The 10,758-nt window shown below is 36.7% G+C and overlaps 1 protein-coding gene and 1 pseudogene across 1 annotated transcript in view; one reads left to right on the top strand and one right to left on the bottom strand.

Annotated features, from left to right (window-relative positions):
- Positions 1-10,758, bottom strand: part of LOC102828212 (leucine-rich repeat-containing protein 28-like) — a 296,790-nt gene that overhangs the window by 35,464 nt on the left and 250,568 nt on the right. Inside the window, exon 6 of the mRNA XM_006872150.1 lies at positions 6,173-6,275. Coding sequence (XP_006872212.1) covers positions 6,173-6,275 — 103 coding nt within the window. The remainder of the gene's footprint in view (positions 1-6,172; positions 6,276-10,758) is intronic.
- LOC102826681 overlaps positions 9,835-10,758 on the top strand; it is a 10,714-nt pseudogene continuing 9,790 nt past the window's right edge.

The raw sequence follows: 10,758 nt of genomic DNA, 5'->3' as shown, positions 1-10,758 counted from the left end.
CAGCATAAGAGACAAAGAAGGATATTATCTCATGATTAAAAGGTTAATTGAACAAGAAGACCTAACCATAATAAATATCTATGTTCTTAATGAGAAAGCCTCAAAATACATAAATAAAACTGTAATAGAATTGAAGAAAGAAATAACAACACTATAATAATAGTGGAAGATTTTAATACACAGTTTTTGAAAAAGGACAGAATAACCAGAAAGAAACTCAACAAAAACACAGAGGAATTAAACAACACAATCAATCAACTTGAAGTCATAGATTTGTACAGAACATTCAATCCAACACAATACCAATTCTTTTCTAGTGCACATAGCACATTCTCCAGAACAGACCACATATTAGGCTACAAAGCAAGTCTCAATATATTAAAAAAATTTTGAATATTACAAAACATATTCTTACATCACAATGCTACAAAATTAGAAATCAATAATAGGACACCAACTAGATATATGCACACCCAGAACCACTGCCAAAACAGAAGATTCTTATTGAAAGAAAGACCTACAGAAAAAAAAATCAGACTTGTTAGGCTGTTTCAATTTCAAGCAAGCTGTTTGCTTTGGAGGCATCAAGGCAAGAAAAGTCAGCCCATCTGGGGAAAACCCCTTCTAGGACTGAAACTTAAAAAGGGAACCCACAAGAAGAATAATATGCTTGCTAGTGGTGACTGCCTGGGTCTATTTGTGAGTAGAAGTGAGTGAAATACAGCAGTGAAGACATGGGCTGAGTTTGACCATGTTTCACTGGCACCGTTGAACAGAGGGAAGGCTGGCTGGTCTAAAGTTTAGGAAGATGTGTAAACTCCTGAGCCCATGAGCACTGACATAGCGCCTGGGAGCTAGGGCTAAGAGTGAAGTGGCCAGCTGGTTTAAAGTACAGAGAGGTATGTGTGTACTCCCAGACTTGTACCTAGTACCCCTTTGACCATATTTGGATGGCTAGTTAACCAGAACTCAACCCGAGGAAGATAAATATGTTTCATAATGTGAATACATGTAAATTGCTACAATTTGACAAACCTCAGTTTTGTTTATGAATGTAGTCTCAAAATTCCAACCAAAATGGAAAGATTCTTCATATCAAGGAACTAGCTTATTTCCTCAGTGTACTGGGTTGATTGCTGTTGTTATGTGCCGTGGAGTCGGTTCCGACTCATAGCGACCCTGTACAGGGTTTCTGAGGTTGTAAATCTTTACGGGAGCAGAAAGCCTCATCTTTCTCCCGCGGAACAGCTAGTAGTTTTGAACTGCTGACCTTGCGGTTCGCAGTCCGATTCGTAACCACTACGCTACCAGAGCTCCTGTACTGGGTTGATATGGACATTAAATTTAGACATTGGCTATCAAAAATGGGGGTACATAAAGGCATGAAGTGGCTGGCTTACAAGCTTTCATGAGTGTGCTTAGTTTCAGAATGAGGTGGGTAAGGTAGAATCACCACTGAATAATTTCCCTCTTTTCCAGATGGATCTAATGAAAGAGGATGGGGGATGCCAGTGATAGGAATTTACAACAATTGTGAGGAATTGTTAAAAAGATTAATTGTGATTGTTACAACTGTAATCATAAGATGTGTAACTAAAAGAGGGGAGTAATTTCTCTTTCATTTCAGGAACAGATGACCCTAGGACCATCAAGAAGGAAGAGCATGTGTGGAGTGTAAAATCCCTACTTAGAAAAGCAGTGACAGTGGCAGAGGCCATGCCATGGAGAGACAGAGCAGTTGGGGGCTCTAGACCCATGGACTAAGAAAGACTGTGTGCCTGCAGGCAGGAGGCTGGCAGGCAGAATTTGCCCTTTGGAAATTTAAATATATATATTTTATTTTGTAAGTGTGCATAAAATATTTTTGCTTTGCTCATTTGTGAAATATAAGCTGTAAATGGGGAGTCACAGGGAAGAAGATTTCGCATGGAGGGAATTTTAGTCATAGGGATAGGGCTAAGTGAATAATTTGTTGAATGTAAAGCAGATGGTGTTGTCTGTAAACCTTCACCCAATTCACAGGTAATAAAAGAGAGACAGAGAAAAACAAAACAAACAAACAAACAAAAAACCAAAACATACTGAGACTTGTTTTGTGGACTAACATATGGTCTACTCTGGTGAATGTTTCATGTACAATGGCAAACACTGTGAATTGTGCTGTTGTTGGGTTGAGTGCTGATTGTGTTGTTTAGTTCTTTATCTTTGCTGAATTTTTCTAGTTGTTCTGTCCTTCCTTTATGGAAAGTGGTGTGTTAAAATCTCCTACTATTACTGTAGTATTGTTTATTTCTCTTTTCAATTAGGGTTTAATTTATGTATTTGAGGCTCTTCCATTGGGAGCATAGTTATTTATTATGGTGACATCCTCGTTCTCTTGTTCAACTGACTCTTTAATCATGAGATAAAGCCCTTCTTTGCCTCTTAGCTGGTTTTTGCCTTAAAATTTATTTTAATATTGCCATGTCTGCTCATTTTGATTGCCACTAGCTTGATAAATATTTTCCATCCTTTGATTTTTAATCTATTTTTTTGTGTCTTTGTGTATAAGATGTGTCTCTTGTAGACAGCATATTGAAGGATCCTGTTTTCTTTCTCTCTGTCTCTTGACTGGTGCATTCAATCCAATGATATTTAGTGTAATTATTGATAGGTATAAATTGATTGCAGTCATTTTGCTGTGTTTTTGCGGTATTTTTTTGTGGTGATGCTCTATTTTTTTGTTCTACATAGTTTTCTGTTGAGTTCATTTTGTTTGTGTGTTTTTTATTTTTTTGATGCTGCTGTTTTAATGTTTAGAAAATCTTCAGGGTTTTTCCCTTTTCCTGATTTCATGCAAAGTTGTACTATTTTTTTTGAAGTTTTCTGTAATTTATTAATTTCTTCCCAAATTTAATACAGTCTATTTTATCTTGAAATGTACTTGACTTCCTTGCTATTTGTAATTCTGTAACTATACTTTTCTCTCCTTTTGCTTTGTAGTTGTCTTGATTATAAATTGGTATCTCTGAGTCCCTATTTTTAGTCTTGCATGTTTGTTTTACTTTGGATACTTCTCTATCTGTATTGAATTCTGCGTGGTGTTGCCATTTATGTCAGTCTCCATTGGATGTCTGCTGTTGTTGATTCTCAGTCTAAAGGACTCTCTTCAGTGTTTTTTTTGTAAAGTTGGCCTGCTCTTTACAAGTTCCTTCAATTTCTGCTTAATTGGAAATGTTCTGATTTCACCATTATGGTTGAGGGATAGTTTTGATGGCTATGTTTTTGGATGGTAATTTTTTTCTTTCAGATTTTTGTATATGTCTCCCCATTTCCTTCTTGTCTGCATGCTTTCTGCTTAGAAATCAGAGCATTTTCTTTCTTGTTACCCTTTGTCTGTAACTTTGCATTTTTCCTAAGCTGCTTTCAGGATTCTTAGGTTGTGTTTGATTTTGGAATCTTATTATGGTATTTCTTGGTAATTTTCTTTGGGGATCTATCCTGTTTGGGGTTTGTTCAATTTATCGAATTCTTATCTTCTCAACCTTCATGATGTTACAGAAATTTCCTTTCAACAGCTCTTTGACTACCTTTTTTGAGTTTTTCTTTGCTCTTCCTGTTCTGGAATTCTGATCACTTAAAAGTAATTCATGTTGTTCCACAGACATCTTCAGATTTTTCATTCTTTTTTTCTGACTGTTCTTCTAGCTTACTAGCATTGAGAGATTTATCTTCAATATCAATAATTCTGGCTTCCATTGATTCAAATGTACTCCTTTGCCCTTTTGATGTATTGTCCATTGCAGGTTTTGTATTGTCTCCAATACTTTATCTGTTTTGTTTGATTGTTCTTGTAGTGCTTTCCTGAATTATTCCTTGTTTTCTTCAACATTTCTGTTAATCATTTGAAGGTTTCATATCATTCTCTTAAATTATTTTTCAGGTAGTTCCAATGCCTTTTTCCCTCAAAAACATTTTCTATCTCTGCCTTTTGATCACTTGTCTGAGCCACTCTATCTTATTTCTTTGTGTGAACAGAAATTGTCTGCTACTTTCAAAACATTACGGTGTTGTTGTAATTGTATTAAGCTGATGACTGTATGCTTGTGTATTCATAGGCACTCATCAACTGCCTGTTGGTGGGTGTGAACAGGAGATGAGCTTGTGAACCCTTCTCTGTTAGCTGTTCATGCAGTTTAGTTCAGGGTAGATTTAGCTTATGTTTGTTGCAGTTGTTGATCTGATGTATATAGCAACTGGCATTTGTTCTTGCCAGTGGGTGGGGTTGTAGAGGGTATGGCTAAAGCCGTATTGTACGCAGTAGCCGACTACTTTATCTCTGTGAGCCCCAGGCACATTTCTGCAACTGCAATATGTTTTCTTGTCTCTGAAGCCACCAAGACTGCTCAAGATAGCTGTGTCCATCTTGTCGGCATGCACAGGTCTTCCATCTCTCATCTTTTTGCCACATGTGCTCAGCTCTCTTTCATAATAAGCATTCTATCTACTTCTCTATCCCTCCATCTGAAGCTCAGAGGTTCCAGAACTATCATCTGCATCTGCTTCATATGGTTTCTGTATCTTTGTCATACAGGGCTCATATAGCCTTTCTGCCTAGCTTATCTTGCTGCTTCTCTTTTATGAATAATTTATTTTCTTTTTAATACTGAAAAAAATAATAAAGAATATAGACTATTATATAATAATTTTTATGGTTTTCCCTAACACATCTTAAATGTGTTGTTGTTGTTAAGTGTCATTGAATTGGTTCCAATTCACAGTGACACTGTATAGTGTCAAATAGCGACTGGCGGGTTTGAACCACCAACTTTGCAATTAGCAGTCCAATAACTATCCTACAGTACCACACCAGGATTCCTCTCAAAGATTTAGAGTTCTCATAAAATTCACTTCCACTGTTGTATGAAGTCAATTATTAAAAAATATCTCTTCACTCAACAGAAACAGAATTCTCTGGCAGCCAGCTGTGTCTAAACATCAAAGTAGAAGCTCTTTATCTTTAGTAAAAGCTATTCTTAATTATGATGGAGACTTAAATCACATTTCAGTGAGATGCTAAGGGTTTTGCCTAGAAGCTTTGGAGCTTGCTTGCATCATTAAATGTATCATGGTGATTGAGGGCATTTTATTAACCACCTGGAAATTTTAGGTTATATACATTTAGAACTCATTAGGATTAATGACTATACTATCACAGCTGTGACAGAATCAACTGGAGAAAAATCACATCTAAAAAGTCCACAGATTCTATTATCTCCCATTCACACAGGTTCTGGATTACATCTCTGGGCTTGGATTTCATCAGCTTATTTCTGAAACAGGCATTGAACACATCTAGAGCTCTTCTGAGATAACAATTGTGTAATTTTTCTTGGGGAAGGCCTCTACTCTCTGGAGGAATCACTGAAGGCTACTCATCTCTGGGAGCCAGACCATCAAGGATTCCAAATACCCCTGAGCTGCTTAATTGGGGAAAATAAGACCAGTTAAAAAGGGGTTCTGGTAGATGAGTGAGCCTATCTTTATGTCAGACCACTCTGGGAACTCCTTCAAGGTTCCCACTGTTATCGAAACATAACCCCATTGTTATAGAAACAGAAGCTGAAGCCAGCTTTGTAAAATCCTGACTGAGAGTGAAAGATTACTGCTATTCTGAAAATAAAAGCCTATCATTTCATATTAACTAAAGCATCTGTTTTGGTTGCTAAATTAGTGATTTGTATTGTGGGACTATTTCAAACGTTGGTTTCTAAATATTTCCAATGGGTAAAATCCTAGATACCAGAGATGACAGTATAATAAAATTGTCATTGCAATGGAGTACAAAGGTAGAGAAACTTTTAAATTAATGCTGATTGCTTTGATTTCTGTGTTGATACCACCAAGTTTATTGGTGTACATGGACTCAGGTTTCTTTTGACTGAAAAATAAATATATCTAATAGCTGAACCCAGAGCTTACTAACTGTACCCGAAGGACAGTTAAATTGCTTATCTAATATTTTAGTTCATATGAAATCAAATGATTTAACATATTAAGGCTAAAGATAAAAATTGAACAGAATTATCAAAGGTAGTTCATCCATATGAGTTATAACAGCCCCCCCAAATGAAGCAGATTCCAAATTAGCAAAAGAGTTGAGCTACAGTATAAAATATGAAGTCAGCCTTACCCACTGCACCCGATGACTTTATTGTACAGATAGGATGGCAAACCTTTCAGGTGAATGTTGTTATCCACGTACACGTATTGTAGTTCTCGAGACCGACCTAAATCTGCATGAGAAAGAGTAGGGTTATAATTCCTATAAATATGTACCAACATAATGTTAAATGTAAAATCTAGTAAACAATACTAGAAATATTTGAAATTCCCATTCTGAAAGACAAAAATGTTCCAGATTTAACTCTGGTGTATAATTATGTCATCGCATCATTAGATTCTGAATCAGGAACTATGACTTTAGAAAAACTACATAATCCACCTGGATTTTGATTTCTTAAACTGTAAAATGTGATCAGTGAGATTAGAATATTATTAAATTTCAATTTAAGAGTAAAGGTTATTTTTGGTTATTTATTTAGTTGCTTCATTTTTTTCCATAGGGGAAAAAAAAATCTGCTATACAAAGTGATTATATTCTCAGGTCAGCCTAAATAAACCTAGCTCTGCATCATTATCAAGATGGATCATGTCTCAACTCCTGGGCAGAAAGGAATGGTGTGGTGAGAGATGGCAAGGAATCTGGGACTGGATGTGTTATGGTCTTTAGAGCCCAGGTGGCTATGGCAATGGGTAAAACATCCAGAATGAGTCAGTGAAGTGTGGAGCTGGGGACTAGACTAGACCTCTCGATCAGCGAGTAGGGCCTGGATTGCATATGTACCAGGAATGTGAAGAAGGAGAACGAAGACCTTGAAAAGGGTTTACAAGAACAGGTATGTCAGAAAGAAGAAGAATTCAGAAAGTTTCCCAGACGTAGCAGGACAGTGGGGGAGACAAGAAGTGGAGACAAATTCAGCGAGGAGGGAAGGTGCAAAGAGCTGAGAGAAATGTCCTGACATACAGGCAACAGGACAATGCTAAGTCTCCAGGCCATCTTTTCCTGTCTCTCACCTAGAGTGCCCAAGCAGGCTTGGGCCAGCTGTCCATCTGACTCCTAGAGCTCACTGAGTAGGGTTGTTTCTGTTCAATCCCACAGCACCATGCTATAGAGTCTTCAGCAACCTTGTGAAAGCAAGAACACAATCTCTGAAAGGTTTTCTAAGGTTCTGCTTGTGAAAAGAGGAAACAGCTTAAAGAATACCTCTCCCATTTTTTTCTTTCTACAATTGAAGAAAAACAAAGGCCCAAATAGGGAAAATTAGGAGGGTGTTAGATGTATTTAACATTAACAACAACAACAACAAAAAGCCATATACCCACTATAAAGCTTTTAGGCAATGTGCTAGTCCTTGAAGCTATACATATGAATGACTATATCATTAATGTTGTTATTAAGTGCCATCGAGTAAGTTCAGATTCATAGTGACCATGTATAGGGTTTCTGGGGAGTGACTGGTGAGCTTGAACTGCCAACCTTGCAGTCAAACTGACCTTGCAGTCCAGTGCATTAAACTCTCAGTGCCACACCAGGATGCCATGTCATTAATATGTGTTTCCAAAACAAAAAAAGCAATAAACACCACTGCCATTGAGTTGGTTCTGATTCATAGTTACCCTAAATTAGATTTTCTAGTCTATAAACCTTTACAGGAGCAGAGTCTTATTTCTCTTCCAGAGATCACTAATAGGTTTAATGTTGACATGGGTAGCAATACAGTGCTTATTTACAGAGCCACCAGGGCTCCTTCAATAGATGTCTGTTGTGGTTGTTAAGTGCCATCAGGTTGTTCTGACTAATAACAACATTATATAGTGTTTACACCATCACTTGTCTGTCAGTTTGTTGTACTGTGGTGGCTTATGTGTTACTGTGATGTTGGAAACCATACCACAGGTATTTTAAATACCGGCAGGGTCCCTCACAGTGGATAGGTTTAGTTGAACTTCCAGAATAAGAAAGACTAGGAATAAAGACAGTTGGATTACTTCTGACTTTTTAACAACTTATGAATAGAAATGGAATGCTGTCTGATAGCACTGGAACACTGGAACATTATACATAGCACCAGAATACAGTAAAATACAATGCCAGAAGGCACTCAAAATATGACTGGGGAAGAGTCATCTCCTCAAAGTAGAGTTGACTGTGATGAAGCAAATGGAGCAAACCTTTTGGGACTTCGTTAGCTGATGGGGCACAACTCAAAATGAGAGAAATAGCTAAAATGATCCATTAATAATAATAACATGTACAAATATGTACATAATTGTACATGGGATGTACAATGTATGAGTCTAGGAAAATTGGAACCTGTCAAAAATTAAATGGAACACATAAAGATCAATATCCTAGCCATCAGTGAGTTGAAACGGACTGGTATTGGCCATTGTGAATATGACTATCATATGGTTTATTATGCTGGGAATGAAAAATTGAAGAGGAATGGCTTTGCATGCATCATCAAAAAGAATATTTCACCATCTATTTTGAAGTATAACGCTGTCTGTGATAGGATAATATCCAAACGTCGACAAGGAAGACCAGGTAATACCACTCTTGTTCAAAATTATGCACCAATAACTAAAGCCAGGGATGATGAAATTTAGGAATTTTACCAACTTACTTACTCTGAAATTGATCAAACATGCAATCAAGATGTACTGATAATTAATTACTGGTGATTAGAATGAAAAAGGATGGAAACAAAGAAGGAAAATCAGTGGTTCAAAAATAAGGTATAGTGATAGAAATGATGCTGGAAAACACATGATAGCATTTTGCAAGATCAATGACTTATTCATTGAAAATATCTTTTTTAAACAACATAATAGACAACTATATACACGGACCTTACCAGATGGATGGAATAGACAGAAATTAAATTGACTACATCTGTGGGAAGAGATGGTGAAAAACCTGTAGATCAGCAGTCAGACAAGGCCAAGAACAGACTGTGAAATAGACCATCAATTGCTCAGATGCAAGTTCATACTGAATATGCAAATTAAAACAGGTCCATCAGAGCCAAAATATGTCCTTGAGCATGTCTCACCTAAGTTTAGAGAACATCTTAATAACAGATTTGATGCATTGGACACTAATGACTAAAAGCCAGAAGAGTTGTAGGATGACATCAAGAACATCACAAAGAAAGAGAGCAAAATGTCTTTTAAGAGGACAAGAAAGAAGAAAAAGACCAAAATGGATGTTAAAAGGGTCTCTGAAATTTTCTCTCCAGTGTAGAGATGCTATAGCAAATGGAAGACATGAGGAAGTAAAATGGTGAAACAGAAAATTTCAAAGAGTAGCTCAAGAAGACAAAGTCAAGTATTATAATGAAATGTGCAAAGACTGGAGTTAGATAACCAATAGGGAAGATTTAAGTTGTCAAAGACTTCATTCTACTTGGATCCACTATCAACACTCAGAAACAGCAGTCAAGAAATGAAATGGTATATTGCATTAAGCAAATCTGCTGCATAAAACCTCTTTGACATGTTCAAAGATGTCAGTTTGAAGATTGAGATGTGCCCATCCAAGACACAATATTTTCAGTAACCTCATATGCATATGAAAATTGGATAATGAAAAGGAAGACTTCAGAAGAATTGATGAATTTGTGTTTTGGTGTTGGAGGAGAATATTAAAAGTACCATGGACTGGCTACCACCCTGAGTCACTGTCTACACAGCTCTGCTGCCTTGCTCCATGCTCTAGCCAATGATATTTGGAGTTCTTACTAAACAATATGGCAGACATCGACAACAAAGAACAGTCTGAACTTGATCAAGATTTGGATGAAGTTGAAGAAATAGAAGAAGAAACTAGTGAAGAAACAAAAATCAAAGTGTGTCAGTTGACTGTTCAGATGATGCAAAATCCTCAGATTCTTGCATCCCTTCAAGAAAATCTTGATGGTCTGGTAGAAACACCAACAGGATACATTGAAAACATGCCTAGAGTAGTTTAAAGACGAGTGAATGCTCTTAAAAATCTTCAAGTTAAATGTGTACAGACAGAACCCAAATTCTATGAGGAAGTTCATGATCTGAAAAGAAAATATGCTGTTCTGTATCAGCCTCTATTTGGCAAGCAATTTGAGATCATCACTGCAATTTATGAGACCACAGAAGAAGAATGTGAGTGGAAATCAGATAAGCAGGATGAAATTTCGGAGGAGTTGAAAGAAAAGGCCAAGGCTAAAGATGAGAAGAAGGATGAAGAAAAAGAAGATCTCAAAGGAATTCCTGAATTTTGACTGAGTGTCTTTAAGAATGTTGACTTGCTCAGTGATATGGTTCACGGCATGACAAACCTATTCTGAAGTACTTGAAAAATATTAAAGTGAAGTTCTCAGATGCTGGCTAGCTTTTTTTTGTTTGTTTTTTAATATATATATATATTACTTTTTATGCTGAATTGAGTGAAGGTTTACAGCGCAGATCTTCAGTTTTACATTCATCAAATCATATACTTCACTGCATTACAATGATTGCAATCCCCTCATGTACCATCAGTTCACTTTAACTCTTACATTCCTATGTCTCCTGCTACCTTCATCTGAACCTTTGCTAACCTCCCTCTTGTTGTATATTGCCTGCTTTGTTACCCACATTAACATGTGCCCACCCTTTAACCCATGAAAAATTTTC

This window comes from Chrysochloris asiatica, unplaced genomic scaffold, assembly GCF_000296735.1.
Source record: "Chrysochloris asiatica unplaced genomic scaffold, ChrAsi1.0 scaffold00184, whole genome shotgun sequence".
Classification (NCBI taxonomy): domain Eukaryota; kingdom Metazoa; phylum Chordata; class Mammalia; order Afrosoricida; family Chrysochloridae; genus Chrysochloris; species Chrysochloris asiatica.
Note: the sequence above shows the minus strand (reverse complement) of the source record. Positions and strands in the feature narration are given on the sequence as shown.